Source organism: Saccopteryx bilineata, chromosome 3 (assembly GCF_036850765.1).
Source record: "Saccopteryx bilineata isolate mSacBil1 chromosome 3, mSacBil1_pri_phased_curated, whole genome shotgun sequence".
Lineage (NCBI taxonomy): Eukaryota > Metazoa > Chordata > Mammalia > Chiroptera > Emballonuridae > Saccopteryx > Saccopteryx bilineata.
The window spans coordinates 189,799,705-189,822,516 of record NC_089492.1 but is presented as its reverse complement, the minus strand read 5'-3'; the positions used below and the strand labels follow the sequence as shown (position 1 = coordinate 189,822,516).

The 22,812-nt window shown below is 37.5% G+C and overlaps 1 protein-coding gene across 2 annotated transcripts in view; it reads left to right on the top strand.

The window, feature by feature from the left end:
- Nucleotides 1–22,812, top strand: part of F13A1 (coagulation factor XIII A chain) — a 172,615-nt gene that overhangs the window by 82,064 nt on the left and 67,739 nt on the right. For both annotated transcript variants that reach the window (XM_066268426.1, XM_066268425.1), the window contains one exon: nucleotides 3,997–4,104. In XM_066268426.1, coding sequence (XP_066124523.1) covers nucleotides 3,997–4,104 — 108 coding nt within the window. The remainder of the gene's footprint in view (nucleotides 1–3,996; nucleotides 4,105–22,812) is intronic.

The window sequence follows — 22,812 nt, the reverse complement described above, 5'->3', positions numbered from 1 at the left end:
CCAGGAGTAGAGACTTAGAAAGGCAACTGCATAATTTATCAGCTGAAATCACATACCTTAGATTATTGCAATATTGCAAGAGATCAGAGATTCTGTGGGAAAGAAGGCATTCTAGTAAGGCAGTGCTTCGGGCATCCTAGTGCAGCGAAATCTCATTAGCTCAGACCTTGTTCTGCAACCTGGAATGGGCTGAGCGTTTCTCTTCTTACAAGGAAGGGTGTTTTGATAATGATGCAAAGGCTACTACAAGATGTGTACCTGACTCAAAGAAATTACCTTTTTATGAGTTGGTATAAAAGACTGCTAATTAGAAAAGAGTATTACCATTTCATCAAAAGAGGGCTCACTGGGATTTTACCTAAAGACATTTCATCAGCTAAAACCTCAAGTTACTGTATGGATATAAAATATCTTATTCTATTTAAGACATTAAATAATTCAAACTATGTATTTCAGTTTGGTATTTTTACAAATGCAACAAATGGGTAATATTTTACCATGTTCCCATAAATGAATGCATGTTCAGTGATTCAGAAACAGCTTTCATTAGCAGCATGAGAAGGGATGCATGTGTCCTGTCTCACAGAGTTTTGGCTAAGATGATTGGAAGTGTGCACCATTGCTCTGGTGTCCAGGGCAGAAAGTTCATGGAGTCTGGCCTCACCAGGTCACATGACACTTTCTTGGCTTCTTGATGCCTTCTTTCAACTTTTGTAGGGGCTCTCCCTTCATCTGTCACTCCTGCTCTAGCCTAACCGGTAGGACCTGTGTCATCACTAGCTCGTGTCCACGTGACTTTGTGTCCCATTCCTTTCCCCTGCCTCCTGGGAATCACATGCCCAAGGATCAGGTTTGCCTACCTGCTTCCCCTGTTTTGGATCCCTGCCTGGCTCCCTGGTTATACACCCTCCCCTTCCCAAGTGACATTCAACTCTTGACTATTGCCCATTGTCTGGTGCCCTTGCTCAGGGTCCCTGATTCTTAACCTCCAGATGTGATTCTCTTTATGATCTCAAAGTGACCATATAGATAGAGCCAATAAGGAAAAAGTCACCAAGGCAGGTAGCAAAGAAGACTGGAAAAGGTTCCTCCTCAGCCAGCATGCCTTTGGTAGTCACCCTTGAACAGAGCTACTGTCTGTCTCTACGGTCATTCTGAGTCCATTAATTTAGGTCCTTCGGCATAAAGAACCCACAAACCCAGACCTTTGCAGTGGTGAGGGAAACAACCAGTTTTATAAAGATTATTTTACCTCTCTAGTTAGCTAAAGTCATGTCCACAAACACAGCTGAGAGACACTGCTTAAGAAAAACCAGAATAAAGAGTTCTTTAGATAGCTGAGGGACAAATGCAATAGCCCATTACTGCATCCATTACATCTGCTTAAAGTACATGCAGAGTTGGTGTTCTCACTGGGTTTAATAAAGAATCACATGGTAATTAGCCATTACAATGGTGATTTCTGTTCTAGTACTTGTGTGTATAATTGCAAGATTTCTATATTCAGGAAAATCTCCTGTACAGTGAGGTATGATACAGATGAAACCTTCTCACTTTATCATTTTATTCCTACTTTGTTTTTATTTCTTCTTTAGAAAATGCTGGTGTTGCAAATGGCTAGACCAGTGGTTCTCAAAGTGTGTGCCAGGGCGCACTGGTGTGCCCTAGAAGATTTCCAGGTGTCCTCTATGGTATTCCAGAGAAATATGTGCCTGTTGGGGACCAAAAAACCAATAAGGTTTTTGGAGTTTAGATTTTTGGGGGACAGAGGTGTGGGGAATTGGCTATAAGCTGACAGTCTGCCCAACCCTCTACCTCACTTGCCCAATTAAGTTGCAAAAGGCTGTTAAGCTGTGGTACTGGATTGTCTGCCATGTTCTCTGGAAAGACTGGAGACAAGTTTCTTCTATCCTTTGTTTGGTGTAAAGTTAAGATGATATGTATGGTGGGGGTTTTCTGCACTCAACACAATTAAGAGTGAAAAGAGAGGAATTCTTCAATGTATTGACGAGGAAATGAGAGTTTACCTTTCAAATATATGCCCAACATTGAAGAAATCACTAGGACACATCAAGCTTATGTTTCTCATAAACACAAGAATGAAAAAACACATTTGCGCTGAGACTTGCCAAATTTACTAAATCTTATTAAGAATGTATCTATCTCTCTCTCTCTCTCTCTCTCTCTATATATATATATATATATATAAAGATAACTTTTTTGTCATTTTGTTATTTTTTAACCCCTCTTTTTTATGGATTTTAAAAAGCATAACTCAAAAAATGTAACATAAAAATGTTTTTTAATATCAGAATAAATTTAATTTTGTCATATTTATTTCATTTAATTACCATAAAAGCACACTTGGACTTTATATATATTTTTTAATATTTGACTTAATTATTATAACATATTTCTCAGAAATTTGTATATAGTGCACCTACAATTATTTGTAAGATTTTAAATGCGCCTTGACTTCAAAAAGTTTGAGAACCACTGGGCTAGATGTTGCCTCTAAGGAAATTAAACTGACTACGAGGTTGTTTCCTTGATAATATAATCTGCTTTGCCTTGCCTGCTCTTTGAAAGTACCTTGTCTCAGAAGTGGAAAAACCTCAGACAGACATTCACCACTCGAGGTCTCTCACTATAAGGTCTACAGGAAAGTTCTGTCCGTTTCTATCACAACAACTTTTGACACGTAAGCACGTGTTTATTTGGCACATGAGTGCCTCTCTATTTTTATAACTTAATGTATACATACTGACGTAGCAAATTAACTAAAACAAAGTTGATTCACTTTAGTCTTATGTGTGAAGCAATAGTGTACCCATGGCTACTGATAAAGTTCATTTATGCCTCTGTAATTTTTACGAATTTCTTTTTTTTATTTATTTATTTTTAATGGGGTGACATCAGTAAATCAAGATACATATATTCAAAGATAACATGTCCAGGTTATCTTGTCGTTCAATTATGTTGCATACCCATCACCCAAAGTCAGATTGTCCTGTCACCCTGTATCTAGTTCTCTTTGTGCCCCTCCCCCTCCCCCTTCCCTCTCCCTCTCCCCCCTCCCCCCGTAACCACCACACTCTTATCAATGTCTCTTGATCTCACTTTTATGTCCCATCTACATATGGAATAATGCAGTTCCTGGTTTTTTTCAACAAGGAAGAAATGCTACAGAAGCATGTCTGTCGTATTCACCATATTCCCCGGACTTAGCACCCTCCGAATATCACTTGTTTTTGTCCTTACAAAATTTTTTAAAGGGCAAAAAATTCAAAAATGAAGAAGATATCACACAAGCATTGGTTCAATTTTTCACATCAAAAGATAAAACATTTTTCAAAAATGGGATATACAAATTGCCCTCATGCTGGCAAGAAATCATTAATAATAATGGCAATTATATTATTTAATAAAGTTTATTGACGGTAAGAAAAATTTGTATTTTGTTTTATTCCAAAAACGGACAGAACTTTCCGGTAGACCATATATTTCCTGTGCAAGGTATGCAGGCCTGAAGTACCTTCCTGTGGTAGACCTGAGAGCCATTTATTTTCTAGGCTTAGAAGAACTTGTTTTACTTTTGAGGTCTTAAAACTTTGGTTGGACTTTGCTAAACGTATTTATTGTTTTTGCTTTGGGCACTAGAACTAATAGGTAGGAGAGATCCTCAAAATTAACTGGTACAATTTTTTACAGAACTTCAAGTCAGTTCATGATCCTTAAGTACATCAGTTCCCCAGTTCTGTTTCTATTTCTGGCTTCCTTTTAAGTTCTTATTTATTTTACTGAGAAATAAAAGAGAATGTCTCCTTCATTCCACTTTGGTATGAAATATTCAGTATGAAAGATTATGAGCAATTAATTACTCTATAGGAAATATACATTTCTAAACATTAGGCTGCGGTTTCATTTTTTTTTCCAGAGAGTATCTTGCCTACAGAGTGGACATTAAGTAGTTTCTCTTTTTTTTTTCACGAACAGTTTGAGGATGGCATCCTGGACGCTTGCCTGTATATGATGGACAGAGCACAGATGGACCTTTCAGGCAGGGGGAATCCCATCAAAGTCAGCCGTGTTGGGTCTGCAATGGTAAGCACCAACTACTGATTGCTAAAATCAAGGGCATGCCACTTGGCTCAGTTTAGATGCCAGTTCATTAAGAGCTGTTGAAATGGTGACTTAAACTTCATAAACTTTTATTGTGCTAGCCTGGAATTCCCTGAATTTGTTGTGTGCTGTAAAACAGCCTTCTCTCAGTACTGTAGGTTTCCTTGACTTTAGACAATTGGTGATAGATGACATGATACTATAGAACACTTATTCTTGAGTGCTCTTGCCTAGGGACTAAAAAGTGACCATGACAAAATGTACATGACACTGCTTTTCTCCATTTTCACACCCACAGTAAGAGTAAAGAAATGAATGACTCGAACTAATCCTAACTTCTATTACAATACTACCTCCCCATTGGGCTTTACAGTGTACAAAACAAATTTTGATTCTTCACAGTAATCCCATGAGATAAGTAGGGTGGGTTTCACTCATGTCATTTTACACATTAGGAAATAATGTTATAACAGATTGTCAGGGACAAAGCTTCTCCTAAAATCCAGGTCTGCTGACCCCAAATCTAGACATTTTCTCCCTTTCATGCTGAGCATCTTTGAGAATGCAGAGATCCTGCAATGGAATATCTTCCTGGGAGAGGAAACGGTGTTCCCACGGGTGGGAAGGTCAGGTGTGGAGGTGAACTATATGTAATGCCCAGGTCCTGTGCAATCCTGGACTGTGCTCATATGCACAGCACATAGAGCCTGTCCTGTACACAAAAGCATATTACAGCAGATTCCTGAGCAGAATATGCCTGAAGATACATTAAGCCTAAGTGCTGTTATATTTCATCAAAGGCTGAGAAAAAAAATTTTACATTACCAATTTCCTTAAGTTTTTAAAATATATTCTCTTTCTGGAAGAAAGAGAGTTTGATTTGAGCTAAATAAAACCAGCATTGTTCAATAAATCAACGTTTGGTGGAGAATGATATGACATATAATTTCTGGTTAGCTCTTAAGAAGGGTTGTTTTTATTTCATTAATAGCTAAGCTACATGTGAATTTATGAGATAGTGGAATTTAAAAAGAGAAAATAAAAACTAACATCTAAGGGCAGTTCTGTTTTGTGTTGTTAGTTTACGTTGTGTAATGCAAGACAATGAACTTAAAGAATTTAGGGATTTCCTTATAAAAGCTATTTGTAAGAACATACACTAGACCTGCAGGTGATCACTCCTTTTTCTATTTCCCAAATAAGGCTCCCCTTCATCTTCTTTGGAGTCCCCGTGACAAGTTTCCAGTGAGCAGGAAGCAAGGGCGAGCAGAGCAGTGTTTGAATATAAATTAATTCCTTCTTGAAAATTCTAGAATGGCATGCTCCTCAGCCTGAGCCCTTTATGTGTGTTGTCACTAATCCAGAAATCACTGTCTACCCCAAGCCGGTGTGAGAGGGAAGTCCACGCATGGTGGCTGACCCAGTCCTTTCTATGACATCTGGCCAAGCGGAGGCCGTTACATTTTGAATTAAGCACATAATCCTAATGCAAATTTTCTTGAAATTTTACTAATTATAAAAGCCTTATGAAGTTCCAATTTTGAAAATCTATAACCTAATTACAAGATTTAGAACTAAACAGACTTTTTTGGGGGGATGGGTTTGCTTTATTTTGTTTTTTGGATGAGGAGGCCTTATATATTTAGAGGCAAGATCTCTACTTTCACCACCACCATCTTTTCCATGCACAAAATACAACCTTGATAATTTTCAAAATCCTTTTACAACTGGTGGGATCAGTGGTGGGATTCAAATAATTAAACAACCAATTCTCTGCCCTAATGACTGTTTTAAGTATAAAAAAATATATACCAAAAGGTAGTTTATTATTTCATGCATTTAATACTTAAATAAGAACAATAAAAGAGGTACAAAAAACTAGATTACATTATAAGAGTTTTAAAATTTAATGAAAAAATATTAAATAATACTTGGCAAAGAACAATAACACTATTATTTAAGATATTTCCATATTGCCTCTTGATTGGCATCCTCACTTGCAATTTTCTTCACTTTTATCCAAGCATCATTGGCTGTGTGATTTATCCTTAACCATCTTTTCACTATAGGAGTATAATCCATTTCTTTACAGTAGACCAATTAGACTAATAGTCATTGTATTTGATACATTAGAAACATGAAATGAATAAATAAATATTACAAGCATAGTTCCATCAAATCTTTTTCACCTATGGATGGAATGCACATTATTACCAGAATACACTATTACACAGATAAATGTTAAAAAGAGTAAGGAATGTAAATTTGGGATTTCCACATTGGGCAGCTGCCCAGGCTCCCACCTTAGAGAGACCCTGATTACAAGTGCCATTTTAAAAACCGGTTTGCCAAACTCAACAAAAAATTAGGTATCGGTTCTGCCAAACCAGTGCAAACCGGCTGAATCCCAGAACTCTGCGAATTTTTCCAAAATCTATTCAGTTATAATGACTTTAGAAAATAAATATTGATCCTCCAAAAAATCACTTGAAAAGGTGACACTTTCAAAAAAAATTATCTGTTTTCTGACCATTCAGGCAGTTCATCTCCAAATAACAAATCCTGGCAATCTATCATGAAATTGTTGAGCAAAGTTGAGCAAAGAGTGAAGGAAAGAAAAGAAAAAACTCAAATTCTCAATTAGAGATTTGCTTCAGAATATGAAATGTATTTGAGAGCTCAGAAAGAAAATGTTCTGAAGTCATGTGTCTACCAGAACCAAGGCAGATGGGCCTGTGTACGTTTTCTCAGGAGAAGGTTCAGTCACCACTGGAAGGACAAAGGCTGTTGCCGATTGTTTTGAGAGTTCTGCTCAAATATCTCCCCAGCCTGGTCACCTAGGCTGGAGATTCCTTTCACAAGTTACAAATACTGGATCAGAGTGATACATCACGACACATACGTGTTCTGGGAATGGTAACACACTGACTTCAATTCATGCCGAGATGAAAGGGACAGAAGGCAGAAATTTCCTGGGATCAGTTGTTGCCAGGAAGGAATTGATGAGCAGCCTGGTCCTGGCTGACACCTGAAGAGGGTGAAGCGGGGCAAAAGGCAGGAGCAGAAGCCAAAGACTAGTTAGCATACAGTGATCAGGGAAAAGTCCAGCACTGAAGATTAGCAAGGAGTTTGCAGGGAGTGGGTGGGTGCTAAGTGAACATAGTAACTCAGGTTGTGCAAAATTCTAATGATAATAATAATAGAAATCTGGATTTTAAGTGCACAGTCCCCAGTTAAAAATCATTATTGGTCAGTGTCTATGACCTTAGATCCCTGGTTGGCAAACGACATCTCATGAGCCACATGCGGCATTTTTGCCTCTTGAATGCGGCTCTTCCACAAAACACCATATACGGGTGCTACCTCTATAAGGAGTGTACCTACCTATATAGTTTTGATTCTCAAAAGAAATTTCAATCATTGTACTGTTGCTATTTGGCTCTGTTGACTAATGAGTTTGCCAACTACTGCCTTAGATAGTTCTTTGTTGTGGGGGCTGTCCTGTGCACAAAAGAATGTTTAGCAACATCCCCCAGTGAGGGCTACAGCAGTAAACCCTTCTGTGCTCAGTGTCCCCACCTATATGATGGACATAGATAGAAGCAACTCTCTCTTCTTGCCTGCATAGGGATGTGTCTTTTCATCTCATTCAACATCATCACCTGTTGGTTCTCTGTCCTCCACTGAAGAGAAAGAAAAGGCAGCCTTGATGTGGCCCATGTCAGATCAGACCTCTTGGTTCTGACAGGGACACTTTCTATGTGATCCAGGGTAAATCACTCAAACTCTACAGGCCTCACTGCATCTTTATTTTTTTTTTTAAGATTTTATTTATTCATTATAGAGAGCGGGGGGAGAGAGAGAGAGAGAGAGAGAGAGAGAGAGAGAAGGGGGAAGGAGCAGGAAGCATCAACTCCCATATGTGCCTTGACCAGGCAAGCCCAGGGTTTTGAACCGGCAACCTCAGCGTTTCCAGGTTGACGCTTTATCCACTGCGCACCACAGGTCAGGCCTACTCACTGCATCTTTAAAATGAAGTTTTGTCCCTGTACTCAAACCACATTTGTTATTCCCCGTGGCAGCAAAAATATCCTTCTATTCTTCCAAATTATCCTCGTCTTTCTTCTCTTTCTCCCTTTATAAATTTGGTATCTTATTTGGTTCTTACTTGAAGTTGCAGTAACTTCACTTTGATGTAAACATTGGAAAAGTTTATGACAATTTGGACAGCCTTGGGCTATTGTATTCTCCCAAGAGGAAGTCTAAAAATTTTGTAATTCCATTGGCTGGGGATTAGGCCTGAGATGTTATAACCTCATGTAAGCTACCCTTTATTAGGCTCTTCTTGATACCTAGTGATGCATTCTACCAAAGCTATACTTCAGATTGATATAAGAAAGAATTGCTTTAGAAAAGAGGAAATGATAAAAAAAAAGAAAATTACCCAAAGTTATACTTTTTTCTTTAAATGACATTGCTTGGTTACTGTTTTCTTTCCAGCTCTTATCTGATGTGACAGTACCCACCAGGACAATCATCAGAAAATATGCCAGGAAAGTTTTAGAAAGTTACTTTGTGTCATCTGAAAACTTATTTCATTCACAGAGCATTCATAAAGCATTTCCCTGTCAGCCATGGATTATTGTGAGGAAACCACACATGGACTATGAACCCCAGTCAGACTATCAAAACAGTTATGCTGTATATGGCATGTTATGACAAAGACAGCATGGTCCTGGGGAAACGGAAGACAGTGACAACAGCCGGGCATTACTGCTGGGTGGTTACCTGTCTATGTCTGTTTCTATCCTTTGACTGATTGGATCTGGCAGCAACAGCAGGCAGAGAAGTTCTCCAGGGAGGCGCATTCTCTCTGCAAATGGCAGCTGCCATCTATTACAGGCTGATCTGCTTGTTAAGCAGATACTGCTTGTTTATTGTGAAACCACTAACACCTCACCTCAGTGCAGGCTCACCCCTTTGGGTTGAGACTTGATCTATGTTGAAATGCACAGAGAACCAGTACATGAGATCTAGAAGACATTCCCAGGGGTCTTCCAGGTAAAGAACAAAGGCCCCTGGAAATGATGTCACTCAAGATCACACAGAAAATAAGTGGCTGAGCTAGAACTAGATATGGTTCTTGCTCTCAGATCATATTACCTGAGAGGGCCATTACCATCGCATTGGTACCAATAGCAGGATTACTATATCAAATTACTATATTTTTCGCTCTATAAGACGCATCTGCCTATAAGATACACCTAGGGTTTTAAGGAGAAAAATAAGAAAAAAAATATTCTGAAGCAAATGGTTTTCACTCCATAAGATGCACGGGCATTTTCTCCTCCACTTTTTGGGGAAAAAAATGCATCTTATGGAGCAAAAAAACAGAAAGTAGCTGTCTCTTAGGAAAAAAGGACCCAAGAGAATGGGGTCCAGATACAGGTGAATTTTGAAATAGGGGAATACATGAAGAAAGGTGTAAACTGGAGAATTCTTAATAGCCAGAGGCACTGGGACCCTGGGGATTGAGTTCCTAAAGAAGATTAGGTACCAAATATGGTTTGATGGTGATATTGAAGGTCATGGTGGTGATGGTGGTGATGGTGGTGATGGTGGTGTTAGTGAGACACTCAATATTCACTCACTCATTTCACAAGTATTTATTGAGAATCTGCCAATCTAGCTACTGGGGTACAGTTGAGAACAACTCATAGTTTCTTCCTTTACAGAGCTCAGCGTTTACTAGAGAAGACAGACTAGACTGGTAAGTAGAAAATTTCAGCACAATATGGGCACGTTCTCTAATGAAATAAACATAGGAAAACAAATCTTTCAAGCTTTTCTCAGAGTCTTCCCAGAACTATACTGGCTACCAAGTGCTAGGACATTGGCTCAAGGAATAGAAGAATGGTTGACAAGGGCCCATAGCTATAATAAACCATGCTATTGTTCATGGAAACCCGTTTTCCATGGTGGAAATTTTATCCAAATAGCCAGCCACCAAAAACACTGCAAGAAAACATAGACACGGGCAATTTGCTCTTCCAGAGGTTTATTTGATTCAATTATAATAATTTTTAAAAAGTGATGTTATTGAGAAATTTTGGGAAAAGAGGAGAATAAACTGTCAACATAGTTACATGTTTTAAAATTCCAGTCTTTATACTGTTGCCAGCTTGGACTTTCTTGCTTCTCTTGAGGTGTACACATTTATTTTTAACTCTGGTCTTTTGCTGATATTGAACTGCAGTGCCATCGTTAATCCCCATTAATTCCTGTTCTGACTGTACCTTTTGGAAGCTAACTCCAGATTGAAATTTTTTTAACCAATCAATGTTCGGTGTACTCTTTAGCATTATAAAAAAATCTTGAACTGCAAACTGACCACAACTGGAGAGAGGTTCTAATGTTTCCTAGGGCCTAGTACAAGATGAGTGACCATAGACCTTTGAGACAGAAGAGGCTTCAGGGTTTCTGGCCCCTAAACTTCTGTGATCTCATCTTTATGTCCCTTCTTATTATCTCAGTCTTCAGAAAAATATCTTTTTCTTCCCATGAATGAGAAAAACAATAATGCCCTCATTTCTTTGATGTTTTACCAAGCAGTTCCACAAGAGGCTTACCACAAAACCATGTCTTTATTTTCTTCCAGCTCTTGACTGTGGAACCTTATAGGAAGCTTCACATTCAGCAAACTCCTTCATGCAAAAAACAACTATGACTATCCAGATTACATTTTAAAATTCAAGTGGGCTAGAAATTCTGCCCTTCAGTTATCCTAAATGAACTTTAGAGTCAGAAAAACATACCTGAAGTCTATTCTTTTCTGTTTGTTTGTTTTTTGTTTGTTTGTTTTTCTGAAGTGAGAAGTGGGAAGGCAGAGACAGACTTAAGATCCACATGGTATGCCCACTAGAGGGCGATGCTTTGCCCATCTGGGGCATTGTTCCCTTGCAACCAGAGCCATTCTAGCACCTGAGGGGGAGGCAATGAAGGCATCTTCAGCTTCTGGGCCAAGTTTGCTCCAGTGGAGGCTTGGCTGCGGGAAGGGAAGAGAGAGACAGAGAGGAAGGAGAAGGAGGAAGGGTGGAGAAGTAGATGGGCGCTTCTTCTGTGTGCCCTGGCTGGAAATCGAACCTGGGACTTCCACATGCCAGGTTGATGCTCTACCACTGAGCCAGCCGGCCAGGGCCTTGAAATCTATTCTTGATCATACAGACCAACCCCAGGACAGCTCCCTGACCATTTAAATAAATAACAAAATTAAAAATTTTAAAGTACTATCTAGCTGTTCCTTGGTTCATAAACAGCTAACGGACCCCTGCCTTAGAGTAAACAGTCTTGGGGGAATGTGAAGACCTAGGGGCTCTGTGACCGTTGTCCACAACCATTTCACCATTGAGGAGCTTTTTTACATTTTTCCATGTAGATCTTATTTTTCAAAAAAATTGAATCCATACAAAAGCATGATTATGTAATGATAATTTGGTTCCTGGTTTTTGTATCAATGATTTGTATGATTTTCAATCAGAACTTCTAATAGTGGTGGTGATGGTAATCCTCACCACCAGGTAATCGAAGCAGCACACTGAATGTGACTCCGTGCCACCTGTGTGAAGGCAAAGATGCAGCTTCCAGTTGGTGTTTTGGAAGAGGGGCAATAACTCATACACCTGCATCCTAACTTTGGAAATGCCAAGGAGCTAAAATCTCTAGGCTGGTGACCTTTGTCAGAAGTAGGCTCCTAGATGAATTTGGGTCTCCATCCAGAGTCTGGGTTCCTAACCTTATTGGTTTTCTTATTTAAAATTGTTATTTTCTCTCTCCATGATTCATGCCCAGGAATATCAGGGAGGATATTTGTCACTTTGGGACAGATGAAAAAGATAGAGGGCTCTGGTGCTTATTTATTTAGAAAATTAAATTTAACAGGGTGACATTGATCAATCAGAGTACATAATTGTCTGCATGACCAGGTGGTGGTGCAGTACATAGAGCATCAGACTGGGACATGGGGGACCCAGGTTCGAAACCCCAAAGTCGCAGCTTGAGCACAGGCTCATTCAGCTTGAGTGAAGGATCATAGACATGACCCCATGGTCACTGGCTTGAGCCAAAAGGTTTCTGGCTTGAGCTCAAGGTTGCTGGCTTGAGCAAGGGGTCACTCGCTCTGCTGTAGCCCCTGGTCAAGGCAGATATGAGAAAGCAATCAATGAACAACTAAGGGGCCACAATGAAGAATTGATGCTTCTCATCTCTTTCCCTTACTGTCAGCTTGTTCTTATCTGTCCCTCTCTCTGTCTCTGTCAAAAAATAAAAAAGTACATAGGTTTCAAGTAAACATTTCTATTGCATTTGAACTATTGATTATGTTGTATACCCGTCACCCAAAGTCAAACCTCCGTCACCTTACAGTATTTGTTCCTCTTTACAGCCTTCTTCCCACCCCCCCTTCCCTACATCCTCCTCCCCCTGGTAACCACTTCACTTTTATCTGTGTCCATAAGTCTCAGTTTTATATCCTACCTATGTGTGAAATCATACAGTTCTTAGCTTTTTCTGATTTACTTACTTCACTCAATATAATGTTCTCAAGTTCCATCCATGTTGTCGTAAATGTCACTATGTTATCTTTTCTTATGGTTGAGTAGTATTCTATTGTATATATGTACCACACCTTCTTTATCCAATCATCTATCAAGGGACATTTTGTTGTTTCTATGTCTTGGCCACTGTGAATAATGCTGTGATAAACATGGGGGTGCATGTGTCTTTATGTACCAATGTTTTTGAGTTTGGGGGGTAGATACCCAGTAGAGGGATTGCTGGGTCATATGGTAGCAATTAACAAATATATTGGGAGTCAGTGAAAAAATAGAATTTACCTAACATAAATGGTTTTCATAGCCACTTTTTAGAAATTATGTTTATTCCATAAATAATCAAAATGTAGATAAAAAGGCTGAGGCCTTAGAAAGTTAAATGACTTATACAAGGTCACTGGTAGAACTGGAAATGAACCTCATGTTCCTTCCTCCCCCCTACCCCTGTTCCATACTCAGTGTTATATTTCCCTGGATTCGCCCTCTGTTTGTCCTTTCTTCATATCAAATGAGCTCCTTTGATACAAATATAATGTTTTTTACAATCCCTGTCTGATTCAATTCTTCTCTTTCAGGGAGGGGGAAAGGGGAGGAGGGAACAATGAACTGTTCAGACATCATTTTTCTCTCTTATGGTAAAAGCCAGCAATGTAATGAAGTTTCCATTTGTGGGTAAACAGCTTGGTTTCTCAATAATTAAGGTTACATTTCTTTTGCCTGCTCTCCCATATTTTTGGAGAAAAACAGACATTTATTACAAGCCATCCCTCGAATGTGATAATCATAGTCAATCTAAACGTCTGCTTTCCCTGAATTGCTTCCTGGAATGAGGTTTCGATGCTGCATCTATTTTGTAATTGCATGGGCTATTTCTGAAACATAGGGATGCTTTGCGCACTCCCTAGGCTGTGTAGTCAGGCTGTTCTAATCTCCTGGGCACACACAACCCCAGGACAGACAGACAGAAATGCAGCAAGGCCAGCACAGCCTTTCAGGATATGCCCTCACAGATTTACGCACCGTGGTTCCCCTTCTCACCCTCTTCCCTTCCCTTTCTCCTCCCTGAAAACCTTCCTTTCCCATTCTTAGTCTGCTTTTCCCCCCTCCCATCTATCCATTCCTTTCTTACAAAAAATTTTGGAGACCTATTTTATACCAGCCCTACACCATGCAACAGTGGTATAGAAATAAAAAAAAAATCTTGCTCTCTCTCTCTGGATCCACATTTGGTTATTTCTCTCTTGATGGTTAATTAGTAAAATCTGTTTTGGCCAAATAAGAATTCTTAGTCACTGAGGAATACAAGGTTAATAAGTGCTAGATTCATTTTCATGAAAAATGAATCTAATCACCCAACCCTGCCAGAGCTCCTGTTCAATGTATACACCAAAGGACATGCTAACAGTGGTTGTATGCTTCACAATGTATGTGAGGGTTAATTCATGTGTGTTTTTTTGTAAATGTATTGATTGACTTAATTGATTTTAGAGAGACAGAGGGAGGAAGGAAGACAGAAAGAGAGAGTGAGAGAGAGAGAAGCATTTATTTTTTATTCTTCCATTTAGTTGTATATTCATTAGCTGCTTCGCATCTGTGTCCTGACTAGGGATCCAACCTGCAACCTTGGCTCTTTACAATGACACTCTAACAGACTGAGCAAACTGGCTAGGACCAATTCATGTGTTTTTTTTTTGAAGTAAAATTACATACAGTGAAATGTATGCATAAAAAATGCTAGATTCAGCTAGTTTTAGTTAGGGTAATTACCACCCAAGCAAAATTTAAACATTACCATGTCCTCCCTGCCTAATCAGTACACATCCTGGGAGGCAACCACTGTTCTGTTTTCTTGCAATAGATTAGATGTGCTTGTCTTAAACTTCAAAAAACTGGATGCATACAGTACGTGCTATTGGGTCTGGCTTCTTTTATGCAATCAGTTGTTGCATGTCTAATTTGTTTTTTTTAATTGCTAAGACATGTTTTATTGTATTCTGTATCACAAATTATGTCTGTTCATATGCTAATGGACATTTGAGATATTTTCAATTTGGTGCTACTATAAACATTATTGTACAAGTATTTTTTGTGTATATACGTTTTACTATCTCTGAGGTAAGTAGCTAAAGGTAGCATGTCTAAATCATAGGGTATGCATATGTTTATCTTTATAAGAATCTGACAGTGTTCTGAAGTGGTTGGACCATTTTACCTTTCTGGCAGAAAATCATGAGAGTTCCAGTTTTTCCAGTTTTCCTGTTCTTGGTGATTTCAGCTTTCTTAATTTTAACCATTCTAATGGGTGTACAGTGTTATCTCATTGGGATTTTAATTTACATTTCCCTGCTGGCTAATGATACTGAGCACCTTTTCATGCATATATTGACCAATCACATATTCTTTATGGTGTGGTATAATTTCAAGTCTTTTCCCATTTTGTTATTGGATTGTCTTTTTATTATTGAGTTGTGTTTGCTTTCTCTGTATTCTTACTATAAGTCCTTTGTCAGATGTGTAGTGAAGATATTTTCTCCTGCAATATGGCTTGCTATCAAATATTTTTAATATTGTATTTTAAGGAACAAGTTTTTTAATTTTATGAAATTCAGTTTTAAAAAATTTAAAGAATGCTATCTAGGAAATACCTTATTTCCACAAGGCCGTGAAGATATTCTCTTACATATTTTTTGAAGCTTTATAATTTGAGCTTTTACATTTAGGTCTGTGATCCATCTTGAATTATCATCCCATGTGGGATAAGGTAGGGGTCAAGGTTTTATTTTTCCTGCCAGTTTATGCATTTGTTCTAGCAGCATTTTTTCAAAAAAAGCAAACTGTTGGACACTAATTTGTTGCAAAGACTGCCATTTTCTCCCCATTGAATTGCTTTGGTGACTTGGTTGAAAATCAAATTAGTATAAAAGTATGGATCTATTTCTGTCTCTATTCTGTTTTGTTGTTCTGTTTATCTAGTCTTCTATACCATATTGTCTCAATTACTATAGTGTTATAACAAGTCTTCAAATTATTTAATTCGTCAACTTGGTTCTTCTTTTTCAATATTGTTTTAGTTATTTTAGATCTCTTGCATTTATTTCTACATAACGTTTAGAAAGACAGAGAGAGAGAAGGGGGGAGGAACAGGAAGCATCAACTCCCATATGTGCCTTAACCAGGCAAGCCCAGGGTTTTGAACCGGCGACCTCAGCATTTCCAGGTCGACGCTTGATCCACTGCGCCACCACAGGTCAGGCTGTTGGCATTCTGATTATTCCATTTGTCTTGATCTAGTAAAAAAAAATATTAAAAGGTGGTATGCACCCACCTTCCACTGAGACCATATTCATTCATTCAGTGAAACTTATTTACTACCCACTCTATGCTAGCACTGGGAATACAAATCAAAACAGCATGGTACCTTCCTTTTATGAATATGCATCTGGCCATGGGAATAAAACTAATCAATTAATGACAGAAAGCAACATAATAAACAAGAGGATATTATTAAGCAAAGAATACAATGTGAGCACAGAGAAAGGACATCCAGATCTAAGAGATAGGTAAAGATTTCCAGAATGAAACTATCTGAGTTTTCAAAAATCAGTATGGATGCATCAGGTAAAGAAGGGTTTGAGTATGGAAGGGCATTTCAGGAAAACAATAACACTTCCAATAGCACTGAGTTAGAAAACAGCTTGTTGTTAAGACCCACCCCTATGGGCACACAATGCAATCAACAGTTCAAATGCTATAGAAATGTTCACCTGAAACCTATGTATTTTTATTGATCAATGTCACTCCATTAAATTTAATTTCAAAATTTTAAAAGAAAGAATAAAAATGGTACAACTGTTTTGGAAGACAGTTTGGCAATTTCTTAAAAAATCAAACATCATGCAGGAGTCTGTCTGACTGTCTCTCCCTGTTTCCAGCTTCAGAAAAATGCAAAAAAAAAAAAAAAAAAAATCAAACATACTCTTAAAATACAATTCAAAAAGAAAAAAGAGAAAAGACACCATTACAAAAAGCCAAGGAGATTTCAGATAGCTTTCTTTTTTTTTTTTTTTTTTGTTAATGTGTGTTACAAGAGTCCAAAAAATACCACAGATGAGGATCCAGGAAAAGAAGGAAAAGAATTCTTGCTACCCTAGTTCTTTCTCGTTGTGCTTGCTGTGAGGCAGCCCATAAAATAACTTGTCTAAGAGTACTTCATCTTCAGGTTATCCTCCTTCCTATTCCCATTTGAAAAATGACAAACATAAGAAACATATCTCCAAATTTCCAGCCCAATGGGTTTTCAAATTTTACTTTTTAGAACTAGGTTTTTAGACAAACAACAGTTGAACCTAAAAATATAGAAAAGCAAAGCTTTTTCCTTCAATTATTATTGAAGAGAGATAGTTCCTGAAACCCCCACCATCTCCACCACTTGGTGCCCTCCTTTCCCACCCCCAAAACAGTGACTACTGAGGTTCTTTATAGAACTCTAGAGTGTCATGAGCACAATCTGACATCTGTATAACTTTCACCTACAATTAAGATTGACTTGGCAGGGGTGAACTCACAGTACAGTGTAGAGAGATGTGTTGTAGAACTGGGCACCTGAAACTTGTATAATTACATTCACTAGTTTCATCCAAATAAATTCAATTAAAAAAAAAAAGGTTGATCACCACCAGACTGTAATTAGGGGCTTGTGGTTGACTAAACCTGAACAGAATCTTATTCAAGGAATAACCCTTCCCCTTTCTAAAGTTTATTCTCCACATTTGAAGCTAATTCATATTATCCAAAATGTATACCCAACAGTCTTTGAGAAACTATTACAGACAGGATTAAGTATAAAACTGCATTCTAGAAGTGTTACAGAAATTCTAACCTTTATGAGACATAACTCTTAATAGTGAAATTTAACAGAATACAGATTTATAACAGAGAGAAGTCATTCTATTCTACTCGTATAAAATATGCACATAGGATAAGAAAAAATACCTTTACTTTTAAAAAGAAGCAGGAAGAATAGTAATTATGCAAAATGTAAATGTATGTGCTATAGGAAATTAGAGAATCAAGAAATGTCACGTTTCTTTTTTTCTGTTTCTTTTTCAGTATCAAGTTAAAATCTGCTCAATTCCTTTATGACCAAAATAGAAAAGAAGTCTAGTATTGGTCACACATGATGGCCATCTCTGTCCTTTGAAATGTACAGAGACCCAGGGCTAATTGTGACCTTAGGGTGAGGGCTACTCAGTATAATTCCAGTGCCAGGCCCTAAGGTCAGGCAGCTTCACTTCAGAACCAAGGACAGGCCAGTCCTCCCACAGCTATCCCATTTAAAGTACCTCTCACCCAAAAGCACTGCATTTCCTAACTGGGTTTCCCATAATCCCGCAGTCCCTTACAGTCCACCTCCTGAACGGTCCGCCTCCCTTGTCAGCCCTAGAAGAGCATTGCCTCTGTTCCTCCTCAGATTTGAACAAACGCAGTTTAATCACCCCTACAGACCTAAGCCTTGACTTCAGGGAGACAGCCTTGGAACACAAAAAAAATGTTAAGTATTCTCTCTAGGATAAATATTCAGGGAAATTCTAAACATTTTTAAAGTATAAATAAGAAAATAATTATTATATATATTTCCACTGCAAGAATTGTTTACAATTAGTATCTTGGCATATCTGCTTTCAGTCTTTATTTATGAAAGATTATTTTTATTTTTGGAAAATAATAATAATATCTTTTTAGTATAATAACAATGCTCTCTAAAATAAATTTGAACACTTTAGAAAAAAATTTAAATGCAAGTTAAAAAAGTTCTTCTCGGCCTGACCTGTGGTGGTGCAGTGGATAAAGCGTCGACCTGGAAATGCTGAGGTCGCCGGTTCGAAACCCTGGGCTTGCCTGGTCAAGGCACATATGGGAGTTGATGCTTCCAGCTCCTCCCCACCTTCTCTCTCTCTCTCTCTCTCCCTCTCTCTCTCCTCTCTCAAATGAATAAATAAAAAAAAAAGTTCTTCTCTAAAAATAATCATTATTTATTTGATGTACATCATACCAACTAGATATATAGATATTTAAATAGATAAATATAATTTTAAATGATAAATGGTATTATACTATAATGTTAACTTTAAAGTATTATACATACTTTTTATGGTTTTATATAGATATTTTTGTCATACAACAAAATGTACAAATTAAAATTACCATCTGATTACTTTGATGCACTCATGAAACCATCACCAAGATGAAAGTAATAAGCATGCTCAGAGTTTCCTTTGTAATTTCTCCCTTCGATGGCTCCTTGTTTTGTCCGCCATGCTCAGGTAATCACTGTTCTGCTTTCTGTCATTAAATGTTGATTTAATATTTTAGAATTTTATATGAATGAAATCATGCAGTATATATTGTTTTTCATCTGGCTTCTTTCATGCTCCTTCATCTCCTTCGGGGATCCATCTGTGTGATCGTGTGCATCAGTAGCTCACCCCACCTAATTAATGAGGAGTGTTACATTGTATAGGTAAACCACAATTTGTTTATCCATTTACTTGTTGTTGGACATCAGAGCTGTTTCCAGTTTTTAAAATAAAGCTAAGACTGGTCGTATACAAATCTTTGTATAGACATAGCTTTTATTTCTCTTAGATAAGTACCTCGGACTGGGATGGCCAAGTCATATGGTCAGTGTAGATTTAATTTTTAAGGAACTGGCAAAGTGGTTGTACCATTTTCCATTCCCACCAGGGATGTATGAGATTTCCAGGTGTTCACATCTTCCCCAACACTTGATATGACCAGTCTTTTTAATTTTAGACTTTCTAAAAAGTGTACAGTGTTATCTCATAGGAGTTTTAATTTTCATTTTCTTTTGACTAATAATGATGAACATCTTTTGTTGTGTTCTTTGTCATCCATGTATCTTCTTTGATGTAGTATCTATTCAAAGGTTTTGCCCATGTTTTTCAATTTTGTTCATTTTCTTATTATTGGGTTTCAATATTCTGGTTATAAGACCTTTATCATATATGTGATTTACAAGTATTTATGCCCACTCTGAATTTATCTTTTCATTCTCTTAATAGTATCTTTTAAAGAGCAAAAGATCTTAATTTGATAAAATTAAATTTATAAATATATTCTTCATGGGTCATTATACCATTCTTTTGGTATTATATCTAAGGAATGCTTGATTAACTAAAGGATACAAAATATTTTCCTGTTTTCTTCTAGAAATTTTATAGTTTTAGGTTTTAAATTTAGGTCTATGATTTATTTTCAGATAATTTGTGTCAATGGTATAACATATGAATAAAAGTTCATGTTTGTGTATGAATATCCAATGTTCTAGCAGCATTTGTTGAAAAGATTATTCTTTGTCCCTGAAATCACCTTTACAACTTTGTCAGAATTAGTTTAACTATATTTGTGGGGGTCAATTTCTGTGTTCTCAATTGTGTTCTATTGGTTGGTTGGTTTGTATTTATGCCAAACAGTGTGTGCTATTTAATTTAAAATACTATATTTAATTGTATTCAAATTATGTTGAATTTTAATTTTTATTTAATTTTATTAAATTTTATTTTCATAGAAGAGGAAAACTGAATTGTCATAAAAGAAATTAACTTTTAGCAAATGTTTCTCTTCTACCAGAAATATTATTTTTTAACAGATCCCTCTAGGGTTATTAAAAATTTATCAAAACATTAAGAGAAGAAAATAATTACATTTTAATTATATTTTAATTTTAGATGGGGTCAATTAACTAAGAGAGATCAATATGTTAAAACATTAGCACTTCCATTCTTTCTTCTTTCATGCCTAATTTTTCTTAGGATTATTACTATTTATATATACATTATCAAGTTTTATAAGTCATATTCATTCTAATACTACTATAATTCCCAAATATTTTTATAATTGTATGGATATTCTCACCACTGGCTTTTTTACCTCAGAGTCTCTGTTTCTAAGTTGTTTATTTAATTCAGTCCTTAATCATCTTGAAATCACTTTTTAAGTAGTTTGGTTGATGGAAACTATATTTCCTGAGGTCCTCCGTATTTCAAATGTGTGCCGGTTGCCTTTATCCTTGCAAAACATCTTAGCTCTGCTTAACATTTTTACATCAACGTTTCTTTCTCTCAGGACTGTTGACTGTGTTTTGATTGACTATGTTTTGCCATTGAATTCTAGCTACCATAGAGAAGTCAGAAGGCAGCCTAATTTCCTCCCTTGTTGCTAATTTGCATTTTCTGTCTATATCATTTTTTTATCCTTAAGTTCAAGTAGCTTAATTAATTAAAGTTCTCAGGCAATGAGCGTTCTTTATCAAGTTACCCTGAAGCACAGATTTCTCTTTCAATGTGTAAATTCAATTTTTTTTCAATTTGGTTAAATATCTTTATATTATGTCATGAATATATCTTCAGTTTCATTAGTTGGGATCTCTGTTTTCAGGATACTAATTATCCTTATGGTCTTCCATAACTATTAGCTTCTCTCTAAATAACTTCCACTCTTAATATTTTTTATTAATATGTTTTTTACTTACTTTAGCTTTTCATCAGTCATTGTTTATATATTTAGTGGTATCTATTGTTTCGTACAGTTTGTAACTGTTTTAGTTCCATGATGGTGTAATTTAGTCGTTTTGTTCCTTTAGGTCTGTGGTCTCCTTAGGGATTATAAGAAAATTCTTTGTGTTCCTTAATTTTATTTTCTTATATGTACTGTTTTAAAATATTCTCTCTCTCCTACCCCCTTTCTTCTTTCTTCACTGTTTCTTTTCTTTTTATCCATGTTCACACTCGCACAACTCTTTCCAAGTGTTTTATTTTCTCTAATATAGAGTAGATAACATCTTGACTTTTCGCTATCTGAGATTAGTTTGATGTCTCCTCTGAATATCAGTTTGAGGCCAGTATATTTTATTCTATCTACTCTTTAGAACTGTGAGGTAGCCTAGAGCAGGGAAGGGAGTTTAGCTCGAAAGATGACAGTCTCTGTTAGAATACATAGGATCTGCCCTTTCTTTTGAGAAATCTGTTAAATTTCTCATTGTAGTCCACTACACCTGGTTGCAGGTATATCTCATTTTCATGGAGGAATAACTCTCAGGCTTTGTATCATTTCCCCACTGTCCTAGAATCTCTACCTCTTTAGAGAGACAGACCTTTTTTCTCCCATTTTTCATGGCTGTTGTGTCCACTATTCTGGTCATAACAAGAAGATCTGCATCTTAATTCAGTGTGTCTCTTTCCAGATTTTGAAATACAAATGATAAATTTCAGGATTGTGTTGAGTGGACAGAGGGTTGCTGGAGCACTGATGATTGGGGTTAGGAGCTGAACCATGTTGTCTTTCTGCTCCACTCCATCATCCTCATCCTTTCTTGGAACCAGATTTTGAAGTTTATTGAATTATGTCATGTACCTGAAGTTGCTGACAATGACTTGGGAGTGGGGGGGGGGGTATTTCATTTTTCCAATGGTGTGGATATTATGGGAGGACAATTTAGTGCAAACCTTAATGAAGTTTAATAATGCTGTACATTCAAAATCTTAGGCTCATATTGTCTCCTCGACCATCAGTAATGTAAGACCAAGACATTTTATTTTGTTACTGGTCAAACTCTGAGTCCATGATAGGGTGTTAAAAAAGAAAAAGTCCAGCCCTGGCCGGTTGGCTCAGTGGTTAGAGCATCGGCCTGGCGTGCAGGAGTCCTGGGTTCGATTCCCGGCCAGGGCACACAGGAGAAGCGCCCATCTGCTTCTCCACTCCTCCCCCTCTCCTTCCTCTGTGTCTCTCTCTTCCCCTCCCTCAGCCGAGGCTCCATTGGAGCAAAGATGGCTCGGGCGCTGGGGATGGCTCTGTGACCTCTGCCTCGGGCACTAGAATGGCTCTGGATGCAACAGAGCGACGCCCACCCCAGAGGGGCAGAACATCGCCCCCTGGTGGGCATGCCGAGTGGATCCGGTCGGGCGCATGTGGGAGTCTGTCTGACTGCCTCCCCGTTCCCAGCTTCGGAAAAATGAAAAGAAAAAAAAAAAAAGAAAATAAAAAGTCCATTGTAACATGAGAA